At 37.4% G+C, this 15,532-nt stretch overlaps 1 protein-coding gene across 5 annotated transcripts; it reads left to right on the forward strand.

The window, feature by feature from the left end:
* Positions 1 to 12,584: 12,584 nt before the first annotated feature.
* Positions 12,585 to 14,485, forward strand: LOC110774353 (zinc finger A20 and AN1 domain-containing stress-associated protein 8). Of its 5 annotated transcripts, none has more exons than XM_021978888.2 (3): positions 12,585 to 12,751; positions 12,878 to 12,931; positions 13,603 to 14,485. In XM_021978888.2, exon 3 carries the CDS (start codon positions 13,668 to 13,670, stop codon positions 14,184 to 14,186), a length of 519 nt encoding a protein of 172 aa, XP_021834580.1. In that variant the 5' UTR covers positions 12,585 to 12,751; positions 12,878 to 12,931; positions 13,603 to 13,667; the 3' UTR covers positions 14,187 to 14,485. The 5 variants fall into 5 exon arrangements, with proteins under 5 accessions (XP_021834580.1, XP_088100405.1, XP_021834579.1 ...); XM_088244279.1 differs by having other exon boundaries at positions 12,884 to 12,949; positions 13,655 to 14,485; XM_021978887.2 differs by having other exon boundaries at positions 12,884 to 12,931.
* The last annotated feature ends 1,047 nt before the right edge of the window (positions 14,486 to 15,532 follow it).

Here is a 15,532-nt window from a genome sequence, read left to right on the forward strand (position 1 = left end):
GATCCAAATGGGACCGGTATGATTCGGCATCAATGTTGATACCGTAAAAAATCCACTTAAAAGTAATTTAGTCTCATATTCTCTTTGAGCACAAAACCATTTCACGAACTGTTGGATCAAAATTTTGGCTGCATCACCAAAGCGTTTCACAACTGAAATCCAAATGGTCAGATGCTTGAGCATGGTTACAAGGCATCAGAAAGCAAAACAAGAAGACAACCAATATGATCCCTGACTTGTAACATTGTTGATCTGATTTTAAATTTAAATTTGACTCGTTTATGGAGACAGTCCAATTATATCAAAGCTTACATAATGCACGGGGACCATTCAAGAACTGAGCTAAACTAGCATTAAAACACATGAAAGCTAGAAAACAGGGGGCCATCTATATTCTATAACATTCAACTTCGTGTTGTTCGTTTCTCTTGGGTGACCCATCTTGCACCAAGTTGCCGCAAATTCGAAAGGTAAATTGATTAACGAAGAGCAATGAAACAATACCACAAGGGTTATTAACTTATTATTGTTTCAGGTGAATAACCTAAAGGCAGATTATTGCAAACAATTTCTCAATTTTGATAGAGTCACACAAGAACAATACAAGCAAATCAATGATGTTGGGGACTAAAATCAAACAATTTCTCAATTTTGAAAACAAATTATTGCAAACCAAAAAAACTTTCCATATATTATGAATACTTGCGAATCTGAGACCGGACTGAAATCGGTAGCAGAATGAAATAAGTTTGAAAAAAATCCGGTTTCGAGAAAAACATAGAGAGAGAGAGAGAGAGAGAGAGAGAGAGGAGGAGGAGGAGGAGGAGAAGAAGATGAGATCGATCGATGGTGGAGGATTGAGAAAGGAGAATAAAAGAGAAGAATAGATCGAGGGAAGGAAAGGAAAGGACGGACGATAAACAAAGCTGGATCAAAATGTCTGTGGGAGAGAGAGGAGGAACTGAAATTAAATTAGGATTATTATTTACCTTTATTGTTCGGTATGGTATGACACCAAAGGAGATCACAAATCTGGGACCAATGTCGTGCCAAACAGTAACGGGATGACACGGTATCATCTCGTTTACACGTCAACACCAAATGGAACGGCACGAGATTGGCACGGTTTAACATGGTTTCGGGATGGTTTCGTTATTCCAGTTTTGATGCTCGCCCCTAGGTTTTCAGCTTTTTGATTTTTCCAATTAGTTGGTTATTTTTATTTTTATTTTTTTGAAAATTAGCGACACTTTTTCAATTAGTTAGAATTTCGAATGTCCATTAATTAAGAGAAATATTTATTTGTATTTTTTTTATAACTCCATCACTGTTAGTGATTTTATTGTAAAAGTTATTTTGAACAAAAAAAAGGTTATTTTAGGGAAGTATTTCTTTTAATTTTCAAATGTTTATTTAATTAAATATTTAATAGAGTTTATTCCGAACTGACGATTTTACCCTTATAAGTTTCTATAAAACAACCCCTCATGTCCACAAAAATTTAGATCATCCTATCATACACACTCCAACTTATCTATCTTCACCAAAATCATGGCAAAAAATAAGTGTGTTGTAAAGAAAGGGTTTAGGGGTGATGTACCCAGTAATGTGAAAATCACTACACGTGGTTCGTTTAGTGGTTCGAACAAAGCCATTAGACAAGGCTCTGCAAGTGAACAATTGAAGGAGTCAGTTCCCGTGGTGCGTTATGTGCCCAAAATAATGGCACGATTATGTCCTCTGACGGAAAATAGTCTGCCACCTTGTCATCCGTTGGAACCGCCTCCGCCAATTATTGAGTTGTACTTGTACTCAAATGTGTGGGAGTATGAGAACTGAGAACCCCTTACTTGTATGATGAGTGAGTAGTGGTTATATCAGTTAGTATCTTATCGTATTTATTGTTGTGTTAAGGTTAATTCCCTGAACTTGTATCGATCATGTAAATTTCTTTGTCATCTTCATTGTTTGCGGGTTTCATGCATATGTTGAATATGTTGAGCTCCAGTGTCATGTTCCCAAATGATAGTTGCATAAGTCCATTCCTGCAATTTATATGAGCATTAGATGTACCAAGAAATGGTCTTCCAAGAATAACAAGAATTTGAGAACTAGATGCACAACTGGTTCAGTATCCAAAACTATAAAATCAACTGGGAAATAAAATTTGTCTACCTGAACCAGCACATCTTCCACCATACCTCTTGGGATTTTGACTGAACGGTCAGCCAATTGCAATGTTACTGAGGTGAGTTTTAATTCACCAAGACCCAATTGCTTATAAACCAAGTAAGGCAACAAATTAACACTAGCACCCAAATCCAATAAAGCTTGTTCAATGCTAAAATTCCCAATAATACAAGAAATTGTGGGACAACCTGGATCTTTGTACTTGGGTGGAATATTAGTTTGAAGAATTGCACTTACATTTTTAGTTAAAAATGCGGTCTTATCAACCTTAAGTGCTTGTGGAAAAGAGGTATATTGATTTTCACTTGTTTAAAAACCTCTAAAATTTCAGGATTTTGATTTTTCTTTACAGCCTTAAGTGCTTGTGGAAATGGAGCAGGAAAAGGGCACTTAACAATTTCAGAATCATTATTTTTGGATTTTTCTAAATTCTTTTTATTTTCAACTGTTACTAAATCATCTTTCCCAATTATTTTTCCATTACAAAGAGTAATGACAGCCTTCACATATTCTGCTTATTTTCATTCGAAGAAGAAGAAGGGGTAGTTACCTCTAATTGTGCATGTGGATTAGGTTGGACTTGAGAAGGAAATTTACCCTTTTCTTGAATTGACAGTGAAGAAGTGAGTTTGGAAAGAGTGCTCTTAATCTCACCAATGTCTTGTGCATTCTTTTGATTTGTGGCAATTTTGCTTTGCATGAATTGCTTCATAACATCTTCCAAATTTGATGACAATAATTGTCCTTCAACCTGTGGAGAATAATAAAAAGAATTAGATTTTTTTTTAGGCACATTATTATTAGTATTATTTCTCCAATTGAAATTTGGGTGGTTTCTCCATCCTAGATTATAAGTTTCAGAAAAAGTGGATGATTTTTTAAATTGGTTCACAAAGTTTGCTTGATCATGCAACATTTCTCTGAAAGCTGGAAGTGTTGGACACTCTTTCGTTACATGTCCCATGACCCCACAAACTTCATAAATCTCAAAAATTTCTTGACTTGCAATTGAATTAACTTTTTGAGGCAATTTTGATTTTAGAGTTTCAACTTCCTTAGTCATTGTTGCCAATTGAGCTTTGAGACTATCTTCCTCCTTAAGGTGATAAATACTGACGCTGGAAGGATTAATATAAGATTTTTCCTTTTGGAAATTAGGCTCAGATGTGTTGGGAGTGCTCCAAATATGAGATTTCTCTGCAATTTCATCAAGAAAATCAAAAGCATCTTTAGTATCTTTATACATAAAATTTCCATTGCACATCATCTCAATAAATTGTCGATATTTAGGTGTTAAGCCATCAAAAAAATGACTTACAACCCTCCATCTTTCAAAACCATGGTGAGGACATAACATTAACAAATCTTTAAATCTTTCCCAAGCTTGAGGTAAAGACTCAGTGTCTTTTTGAGAAAATGTGGTCATTCGTCTTTTCAAAGAATTTATCTTTTGAATTGGGAAAATTTTCTTGAAAAATTCAGTTTGCATTTCAAGCCTTGTTCCAATTGTTCTTGGCCTTAGAGAATAAAGCCAAGTTTTCGCTTTATCTTTCAGTGAAAATGGAAAAAGTTTTAGCAAAACTGTATCAAGCCTACACCCTTGTGTTGGAAAAGTTCCACAGACTTCCTCAAACTTACGCACATGTGAATATGGATTTTCAGCCATTCCATGAAAAGTTGGTAAAAGTTGTATCATGCCCGGTTTAAAATCAAAAGTTTGACCATTTAATGGAAAAATTATGCAAGATGGCACACTTGTATGAGCAGGATGCAAATAATCATGTAATGTCCTAACAAGTGGATTCTCATCGTTATGAATACCATGATTCTCATCATTATGAATACTATGATTATCTTCATCATTTTGGGGCCCTACCAATACATTATTATTAGGCTTTTTATCACAAATGGTCCTTCACGTTTACGAAATTATCATGAATGGTCCTTGAGGTTTTTTTGTGACACTAATAGTCCTTAACGTTTGGACTTTTTATCACAAATGGCCCCTGCCGTTATAAATTCCGTTAAGTGTGACGTGGAAGATAAGTGGAGCCCACATGTCACACATGTCCAATCATATTGTGACATGTGGATAAAAAAATAATTAAATAATTTTTTAATGAAAATTCTTTTTTTTTCTGCAACTTTTCATCCCCCTTCCTTACTCAGTCTCTCTCCCCCTCTGCCCACACTCTCCATCTCTTCTCCCTCTGCTTTTTTTCTTTCCCACTGCCACCTGCAAGAAAAAGTTGCTCTCCAATCCCAACTGCCAACCACCATTGTTCTCTCTTCTCTTTCTCCCCACCACCCCAACTCCGATCCACCTCACCCCTAAATATATATCTCTCTCTTCCTCTCACAAGAACAACCCCTACCCCACTATCCCTAGCCATTTACCCCATTCCAGCCAAGCTTTGCCCATTTAGGGGTCACCTCACTTCTTTGTCTCCACCTCTCCCCTTTGGCCATGCCCCTCTTTCCCACCTCTCCGTTGCTGGGTCCTTCCCTCCCCGACAACCCCCATCCTTTTTTTTCAAGTTTTTTTCCTTTCTCTAATGTTTTATTTTAATTTGTTTTTGTCTGATAAGTTTTTAAAATTGGCCAATATGTTAAAAATGGAAAACTTAGCTTTTTGCATTTAACCCTCAGCCATTTTTACATTTAAGCTTTAAAAAAAATATATAAAATTATTTTTCCATTTTTAATTATTTAATTATTTTTTATCCACATGTCACAATGTGATTGGACATGTGGGCTCCACTTATCTTCCACATCACACTTAACAGAATTTATAACGGCAGGGACCATTTGTGATAAAAAGCCCAAACGTTAAGAACTATTAGTGTCACAAAAAAACCTCAATGACCATTCGTGATAATTTCGTAAACGTAAAGGACTATTTGTGATAAAAAAAAAAAGCCTTATTATTATTGTTCTCATCCATTTGTGATGAAGTTTGGTCAAATTGAGGTCTCTTTGCAAATCTACCAAACCGATCACGATATCTCATAAACAAAATAAAGAAGCAAAAGATTAAAAACTAAACTAAACTAAATTTGTTTCTTTTTTTTAAAAAAAAACTAAGACAAAAGCAAACAAAAAACACCAAAAATAAAAATAAAAATAAAAACAGAAATGGAAAATTAAGTTTGATAAGCCTTACCGAATTAGCTTTGGAAACTAAAACCGCAAACCTTAACAATGAATTTCCTTGTGCTATTTTTCGCTTCACCGCTCCCCGGCAACGGCACCAAAACCTTGTTGCATCTACCCAAGTGCAAGTAGTCACACGTAGTAATAATCTTGGAAGTCCAAGTATCGTATCCTCAAGGAGCAGGTAGGCAAATGTCTGCACACAAAGAAATAATTAAAAGTACCAAAATAAAAGTGACAAGCAAAATGGAAAAGTAATTTGATTTGATTGTTGTAGAGATTGAGTTTAAAAATTAAATATCAATAATGGAAATGCTAAGACATCAAGGTTCAATTCTTTAAGCAAAATATGTTTCATACTCTTTAATCCAAATTAAACTCGATAAAAATTATCATTGAGAAACTTTAACTGGAAGATAAAGAAATTAAAACCAATTTAATTTTTCAATGTTATCTTTTATTAATGATTGTTTAGAAAATGGAGTTGCTTAATATCTATCTTTTAATTTAAAAGCATGCTAAGTCAGTTCTTAACAATGAGAAAAATATAATTTAACTCATGAAAAGATAGTAGCACTTAACATCAATCAAAATAAAAGGATTTGAAAATATTGAACAACCAAAAATAAAAGAATTTAGCAATTCATACCGTATATTGGATTAAAGAAAAATTCACAAACTTACTCAGACATTCCCTTTAGCATTAGCTAGAGTTCTAGCAACTCATTACAGAGAAAAACATAACTACATTTTGAATGAAATAGATAAAGAAATCTGTCGTAGTGGTCCCCTAGCCAAATAAGTTTGTTTGCGCTAAATCTTGAACAGATAGAGATGAGTGCAACTTACAAATGGGATGGACGATCGAGAGATCGATTGAATATTGGATGCCGATTCTTCCTGTCCTTGGATGCTGATCCTGAATAGAAAGAAGTCGAGACTCGTAAGGTCTATGGAACCGGTGTGGAACCAGCCTAAGACCCTCCGATGCTGAAGTAAGTTTGTTGTTTTAAGAGCTCTTGCTGTTGACCATATAGAAGTATAAAAGTCAAGCTGAAAAGTCTTACCCCTGCATTGTAGTGGAGGGGCCTATTTATAGAGGGCATTTAGTATGCTCTTAGTACTCATTTCCGATGTGGGACTCGTGGGAGGGCCCTAGGAGGTTGACACGAGTATTTAGATATTTCTGGCGGGTGCTTCGAGGCTGATTCTGTAGAATCGGTATGTAATACCGATTGTAGGCTGTGTTGGGCCTGCAGCGGCTGTTCGTGGCTTTGAGGCAATGCCATCGGTGGCCGATGCCGATTGTCCGAGGCCTTGGGTACTTGGGCGAGTTTATGAGATCCACGTGTCGTTGCACGAGTGGAGGGTCAGATATGGTACAAACAAAGTTGATTGGTGATTTATATTAGTCAATGAGGTGAGTGGGAAGTTAATACATTCATGGTGGGTAATGAAGGGTTTAAGTGAGGTTTTAATTGGATTAAACATGTGTTGATGGTGGAGAGTTAGTGGAAAAGAAATAACGGTGAGGTAGTGGGCGTTAAATAGCTATGAATGACATGAAATAGGCTCTGTAGCTTTAACGGTCTTGTCTTGTCTTCTCCCTCTTTACTTCTCTTTATAATCACAATAATCCCACAATCAATTCTTCAATAAAATCCAATAGCAATTCTCTTCACACCTGGCTTGAACTTGGACAAATGTATGTCTTCATCTTTTGGCTTTCCAACTTCCTGCAAAAGATAAATTCACCTAATAAGTTCATCAAATTAATACAGAAAATTCATAAATCCAGTTGGTGAGAATAAAATGTAACAACAAGTGAAATTATATTTATTAAGCCAAAATTATATCATAAAGTCTCCAAAATAATATTAAAAAAATATAATTTGAGACTCCCATCAGCAATCCCTGCACCATTCCATCCTTCAAAAGGGTGCACTTGCAAACAAGGGGAGATGGTGGATATGGAGGCGAATGAGTCGGAGACCGGTAAACTTGAACATTGTCCGAATTTACAGAAAAAAGATCATTGCAAAGTCCACATGGACGCTGTTGGCACTAAAACTGAACAGATAGAGATGAGTGCAACTTACAAGTGATACAGACGATCTTAGAGATCGATTGAGTGCTAGATCCTGATTCTTCCTGTCCTTGGATGCTGATCCTGAATAGAAGGAAGCTGGGATTCGTAAGGTCTATGAAACCGGTGTGGAACCAGCCTAAGACCCTCCGATGCCAAAATAAGTTTGTTTTCTGAGAGCTTTTGCTGTTGACAATATATTAGTATAAAAGCCAAGCTGAAAAGTCTTACCCCTGTATTGTAGTGAAGGGGCCTATTTATAGAGGGCATTTTGTATGCTCTTGGTACTTAATTTCGATGTGGGACTTGTGGGAGGGCCCTATGAGGTTGACACGAGTCCTTAGATATTCCGGGCGGGTGCTTCGAGGTTGATTCTGCAGAATCGGTAGGAGATACCGATTGTAGACTATGCTGGGCCTGCAGCGACCGTTTGCTGCTTTGAGACAAATTTCATCGGTAGCCGATGCTGATTGTTCGGAGCCTTGGGCACTTGGGGAGTAAGTGATCCACGTGTCAATGGATGAGTGGAGGATCAGATATGGTACAAACAGACGCAATTCGTGAGGAACATGCTTGCAGAAGTTAGGCATAATATGAACTGCTCTTTTGGGTTTTTGACAATGTGAGGTTGGTTTGAAGAGGAAGCCATGCCTTTGCAATGGATAGAGTAGTAAATGTTTTAGTAAATTGCTCCTTTTATACAAGAATGAAGAGGTGAAAATGAATCATAATGTTGTCATGGAACGATTACAATTATTTACCAAATTTAGGAAGGTTACCAAACAAACGGGCTATTTTGTCACGCCAACGCAAGAGGTTCGTTCGTTCAGTAAAGTTACCCGTTCCTCGGGAAAATAGACCCAACTAACTTACTTTATCAAACAAACAGGCTATTTGTTCACACAAATGCAGGGGTTGCGTTCGTTCAGTAAAGTTGCCCGTTCCTCAGGAAAATGGACCTGTTGAGGCCCAAAAAAGTCACAAGAAGCCTAAAGACATTTAAAGCCCAAAATAACATATAATGTTGGTCATGTGTTAATCCAAGCTGTATTTTGGGAATTAATTCATTAAATAAATATAGAAATAGTGTGCATGTCATGCCAAGCTAATAATACATTTTTCATATGTCAGTCACCTACCAAGCTCACATGAACCCAAGTCATGTGGTTTACGGGGCTTGCACGAAGGATTGTGGTGTGGAAGGTTACGGAGGTCCACAAGGCCCACAGAAGCTCTTGGATAATGGAGACTTTAGGCTAGCTACTTATGAGCACCAAAGTCTAAGCCCATTACTTAGAATTCTCCAATATGGGTGAGCAAATGAGATATTTTTCAAGCACTTCCTTTTACCCATAGGGAATAGTCATTTTACAAATGCCTAGCTTTATCCATTAGAAATAAGCCTTTTCTAGCACTCTCTATTACCCGTTGGAAACAAGCTGTTTCCAGGGTTTCCTTTTACCTATAGGAAATAATTAGTTTATGGTACCTAGCTTCACCTGCTGGAAAATAGCATGCCCGAGTGCTCCATTTTAACCATTGGAAATAGGCTGGTTCCAACACGTCCCTTTACCTATTAGAAATAAAGGAAAACTCTCACCCTCTATAAATTGGCATTCATGGCTCAGGCAAATGGCACCAATTTTTCTTCAGCCATGAAGCCCCCTCATTCGGCTGCTGCAAGCAACACAGCAGCCATCCACCAGTTTTTCTTCAGCCATCAAGCCCCCTCATTCGGCTGCTGCAAGCAACACAGCAGCCATCAACCAATTTTTCTTCAACCATCAAGCCCCCTCATTCGACTACTACAAGCAACACAGCAACCATGAACCCCCTTCTTCAGCCATCAGGCCCTTCCTTTAGCTGCTGGAGCAGCACAATAACTTCTTGCTTTGGCTGCTGCAAGCATCCCAGTAGCCATCAACCCCCTTCTTCAATCATCACACCTCCTTCCTAGATGTTGCAAGCACCCCAGCCATAACCTCTTCTCCTTGAAACCATTCTCCCTATAAAGTCTCACCAAGCATAACTCCAAGCTTTTCATTCCTCCTCATACCCTTCCAAGCTATAAACACCATAGCCTTCAAGCCTCAAGATTTTCTTCTCATCATCCTTCTCTTGAACTCTTAAATCCATAAAGACTCACTAAGCATAACTCCAAGCTTTTTCTTCCTTCCAAGCTGTAAACACCATAACCTTCAAACCTCAAGCTTTTCCTTCCATCCTCCTTATCTTGAAACTCTTAAATCCCCATAGCCACAGCTACAAACGACAAATTATAAATACCCAACCTCAAGCATATCCAACACCAAGCCAAACACAAGCATTCTCATTTGCTAAACTTGTGGGCGTTTAGCTCCCACACCCCAAGCTCTCATGCCAAGCTCACACAATCTCGATTCATCTAGCTGTCGGAAACATCAGCACAAAACCCGCAGCCGCTGGAAGAAGAACATAGTACTCCGTTGGGACTTGCTTCTCCCTCCGGATGCTTTGGGCATAGTTCTCGCTAACTCAGAAAAATGGGCAACGAAAGTTTGATTCACCACTCTATGACGGTCCAAGAATCAACAAGCCCGGACGAGCCAGCCGAGTCCTTAAACTACTTGCGATTGTGTTTGGTTGCTAAACATCGCATTATGAAAATTGGGAAGTTATTTTATGTTAATTACGGTGGGCGTGCATAAATTTGTTTGAGTTCATTATTTGCATGGTTTAATTTCATTATTTGACCTAAGAGCATTGTTGGTGGTTTTGTTTTGAATTATTTGAAGGCCGGAGGCCAATTATGTAAATTGCATGTTATTATCTTGTGCATGCTGCTGTTGGGATGATTATGATTGTGTTTTAACATGTTAAAATTTTTGGGAAATATCCATTTTTCAGGGGAGACTCTGCTGAAATTTCAGCAGGAAGTTTCGTGCCCCTTTTCCTTAATTTGGAAAAGAGGCTATAGTATTAGTAAGAGGGCTCGACATTGGTGTGATGTCGAAAATTCCACAGGATTCATCCCAGGTTCCGAGGAATTCGAGGTGGGTCTTGTCAATAAAAAAGTCCCTTTTTGAGAGATTTAAACCAATCCAAGTCTATAAAACCATCAAATTCATAAATAAAAAAAATTTACGTCTCCACCACCAAGTTTGTTTATTTTCTTGGTGCATTAATTTTTTTAATTTTTTATAGAGAACTCTAGTCTTTTATAAAATAAAATAAAATTTGATTCATTGATCAAGTCTTGTGCCAAGAAAAAAAATATTGTATCGATCAAGCTTCCAAAGTAAGTTGGAATGAAATTCAAACTTATTCATAATATGTCTTCTTCTTCTTTTTTTTTTTAATAAAGCTTTTAGCCTTTTAAAATTGAACCTCCGCGAAAAAATTCGTGGGTCTGCCGATGACGTACATAATATATGTATTTATACATATATACATATATATAGATATTTTTGGGGAAAAAAAAAATCTAGTCCTGGTCCAAGTATACACCAAACGCATGATAAGTTTTATCCAACTTAGAGTAAGCCAAGTCAAGGAAAGACAGTCCTTAAGAATAGTCTATGCTAAGACAGTCATGTATAACAAACGAGACCTAAATATTTTAAATGTCCTTATTTAAGTCATTAAACTCATGGATCACACGGAGTGATTTAAAAGTTCAAGGACTCAAACGATAACTTTTGAAAAATTTAGAGACCATTTTTTATAATAATAAAAAATCGGAAAGAAAAAAAAAGCAGGTTATTGAGTCATTTGACACGAGTAATCCCTATCTGGTAACGTTTTCAGAGAATATTTTCAGAGAATGAAAACGAGAAAACGAATTTGCATTTTCAGGATTCAAGAATGCGTCTGGTAGATTAATTAGAAAACATATTCAGAAAATAAAAACAGTGAAAACGTGTCTGGTAGTACAATTTGAGAATAATAATATGTAAGTTATTTTTCAAGTATATTTTTGCTAACGTATGTTCTATAAAAAATAAAAAATTTCTAATGTTATAAAAACCTAGAATTATCTTTAATAATAAGTGAAAATGATAAATAAAGAGGTGGAATTTTCTTCTCCGAAACAGGTAGAACTACGAAAATAGAAGATAAAAAAAACAAATAAGGGAGAACACATAAAAAAAAACAATTTCCATATGTTTCTTGGTCAACCAAGAAAATCATGAATTGTTTCCTATTGGTTTATTGAAATATATATTCTATATTCATTAATTAAATTTTTTTGGCTAGATAAAAACTCCTTCCCAGCCCCGTTTCTTTCTTTCTTCCCCTCCTTTCTCTTTTCTTCTTCCTTCCCTTTTTTTTTCACTATCTCTTCATGCCGCAGCACCCACTCCTTCCTTCCATGACATGAATCCCATCAACCCACCTCTCTCTCTGTCTGTCTGTTTGTCTGTCTGTTTGTCTGTCTGTCTGTCTGTCTGTCTCTCTCTCTCTCTCTCTCTCTCTCTCTCTCTCTCTCTCTCTCTCTCTCACTCCTGATCAGGTGGTGATGGCGGTAATGGTGCTTTGATTGGGCATGGGTGGTGGAGGTGCTGGGGTCGATTGCTTTTTACTAGGTGGCGATGATGTGTATTGGGTTCGATTGGGTGTTTGGTGGTGATTCCATTGGGATGGTGGTGGTGTTGGTGTCGACTGGGTTTGACAGGTTGTGGTGATGTGGGGACTAGGTCTGTGAGGTTTGGTAGTAGTGGCCGTGGTGGGTTTGATTATGGGTTTGATTTTCGTTTCTGTTTTGCTGGGTAGAAAATGAAAACATAAATTGAAAACGATAATTTGGCGTTTTCAATTTTTGTACATGAGTTTGAATCTGTTTTTTGAAAGTTGTTTTTCATGTTTTCAAACTCTTGCCACCGAACACATATTTTGACTGTTTTCAGAGAATGAAAACAGAGAATATGCTGAAAACGCTCTACCGAACGGGCCCTAAATAGGTCGCCGTTTTTGCTCGATAAATTGGTACACCTGTCTCATCTAGGCCAAGCCCAACATTTGTACGAGTATGGGTCCAGCCTGGCCCAATCTTGAAGCCCGAGCTCTGAGACAATCCGAGTCAGATAATGAAATGGCAACACCGCAATTACGCGGTCCTCCAAGGGCGGTTTTCGCAGCACCACCGACTCAGTGGAGAGCGTTCGTTGGCAAAGAGGAAAGCTAAAGTTTTAAATACCGACGGAGAGACCCCACGAGCCTCCAAAACCAAAACCCAAAGACCAACCTCCCTTTTATCTTCTTCTCTTTCCTTTTATTTTTTTTTTGTATTTAAATTTTTTATTTTTTCTGTACAATTATCTCGCAATAATCTCCTCGATTAGGGTATCCAAATAATCCCCTCTCTGCGTATTTGATTTTTGTTGTTCCTGTATATTTATTTGATTTTGCTTTCTGCAGAGGTTATTAATTTATTGGTTTTTGAATTTTTGAATTTTTTTTTTCCACGAGAAACAGGAATCGCCTGGTTCGATTGTGTGACTCGAGATCGGCCAAACCAAGCAGGTGTGGAATTTATGTTCTGTAAGAAATTTATTAATTATTTATTCGTTTTTCGGGGTTAATTTTTTGCACTTGAATATGAAGCTGGTTAGTTGCATAAATTTGTTTTCATTATGTGTTGGTTGACTACTTGTAGAGGGTTTCAATCATCGTGTTTGATAAAATTATGTAAGCGTTCCTCTGCAGTTGAAAACGTTTCCGGTTGAAAGTTCAGATTTTTCGTTGCATGACTGAGCTTGTTCAGATTTAGGGGAGCAAACTATGGAAGTTTTGTGTGTTTCCTGCATTTGATAGAACTGAGCTTGTTCAGATTTTGTCGGATTATGTTTCTGCATTTGTTAGAGTTATGTGGTTGAAATCGTAATCTTTGGCCTGAATTATTCAACTGAGGGCATTCGATTTGCATAACAGAGCAAGTGAAATTGATGTTTTACCCAGGTTGAAAATCTCAAACTTTTCAGGGAAGGAGATAAATATCTAGAATTGATGAGTTGAAGTGCATAAGAGTTGTTTTCTTCTCTTTTCTTTGATTATGTAGTTGCTGTATTCTCTAGAATTGGTTATATGCGTTCACTATGCTGTGCACTTGGAGTTGCCCGAATTTTATAGTACTTGTGTATTTGTTGAAATTTGTCCTTAATTTGTATGTGTATAATGGTTTGGTATTTTTGCAGCGGGTGAATGGAAACGATGAGGTGCTTTTTCTTGTTCTTTTTTCTTTTGCAGATAACTAATAAAGATGGAATCTCATGATGAAACCGGATGCCAAACTCCAGACCGCCCTATCCTTTGTGTTAACAACTGTGGATTCTTTGGAAGGGCCGCTACAATGAACATGTGTTCAAAATGTTACAAGGACACACTCCTAAAGCAGGAGCAAGCCAATTTTGCTGCTTCATCCATTGACAGCATTGTGAATGGCAGCAGTAGCAGCATTGTCATTGGCCCAGTAGTTGCAGGTGTTGTTGATGTGCAAGCTGGACAAGTGGAGACAAGAGTTGTTTCAACAGAACCATCCATTGACTCGTCTTCGAGCATGGTGTTTGAGGTGAAAGACAGAGAGGGGCCAAGCAGATGCACTACTTGCCGAAAGCGTGTTGGTTTAACTGGCTTCAATTGCAAATGTGGAAACACCTTCTGTGCAAGTCATCGTTATTCAGACAAACATGACTGTCCTTTTGATTATAGGACTGCTGGTCAAGATGCTATTGCAAAAGCCAATCCTGTCGTCAAGGCAGAGAAACTTGATAAGATCTAGTACTGATGGGCTGAACTGAAGATTTGTGTATTGAAAGATGATGGTTCTCTTTCTTGGTTTCGTGTCTTGTTAAGTCTCCTAATGGTAAAAATGCTTAAGTCATGATAATGAGGACATGACTTTATGGGAACTCTATTCCCAGTTGGTGAAGTATTCCTTTGCTGGCTCCAGTGTGTAAGTCTTTATTATTGTTGGTTTGATGGATGTCTTTGGAGCAATGTTTCAGTGTGGTCCTCTGCTCGGTATGCATTTCTTTATGGCAGTACATGGAAATATGAAATTTTCAGCTTTCAGTACAATTATGTTGTGCAATTAAAACTTCCTTAAGTTGTTTGTTTTGCATTTTCATTCTGTATATGTGTGCCCGGCTTGTTTTGAAATTTGAAATCATGTTGTTAAAACACTTTTTGTTATGCTTAAAACACCTTATATGAGTATTCCTTGGCAATCAATTGTATGTGGAAATTTCCCTGTGACATGGTTAGGGGCTTATTGGGTGGGCAAATGAATTCTCGCTTAGGACTTGTTTGGTTGCTTTTATCTTCTCAATTTTGTTTATGGTAGTGTTTCTGTACATGTATGATGCGGTGCCTCTTATTGATGTATGTGATTGCTAGGTGCAAGGTCCAGGTCAGGTTATTCTAGTCCTAGATAAGAGAATTTTGGGCTGTGATCTTCTTGTGTGAGTATTAGATGCCACTGGGCTCCCCTAAAACATGACTAGTGGGGAGTGCTGGTTTGAAGTTATTTTCATTCTATTTTACCATTATACTTTTATCTTGTGAGAGAGTCCCTCACATAAAAAGGGTGCATTCTTGAGATTTCGAACTTCTGGGATTGGAACTTGAGTGAATCAATGGAAGAGTATGAGACAGAAATATAGTCATTGCTTTATACATATTAGTATAGATTTAGAGAAAGGGAAAAAGAAGAAAGGTGTGCATAGATAATATTGGCAGGTACTGAATTTGATTTTTTTCATTTTAGCTTTTTAATGATGGAATAAGGCTCCCACTTTTTCTTGTAGCTAAAGGGGGAAGGGAACACAACACCACCCGAAGTATCTGTGACTGCAATTCTTCCTCTGGTGTTGGATGCTAATTTTCTTTCTGATGGTGGAATAAACAGTCATTAGGTAAGACCATGCTGAGCAAATAATACTCGGTGTTTTGGGTTGCATCGAGGGATGGTATGTGAATATATTATTCAGTAAGTAAAACAGTTGGTAATCCTATGAATCTAGTAAATTTGTTACTGGATTAGCTGTGTGGGAACTCTTTCAGGGTTTTTAAGCTTGGTGGGAAGTTGGGTGCACCTTTTGGCAAGAAGGTAAACTGATTGCACCT

This window comes from Prunus avium, chromosome 7 (assembly GCF_965620075.1).
Source record: "Prunus avium chromosome 7, drPruAviu1.hap1.1, whole genome shotgun sequence".
Classification (NCBI taxonomy): Eukaryota; Viridiplantae; Streptophyta; class Magnoliopsida; order Rosales; family Rosaceae; genus Prunus; species Prunus avium.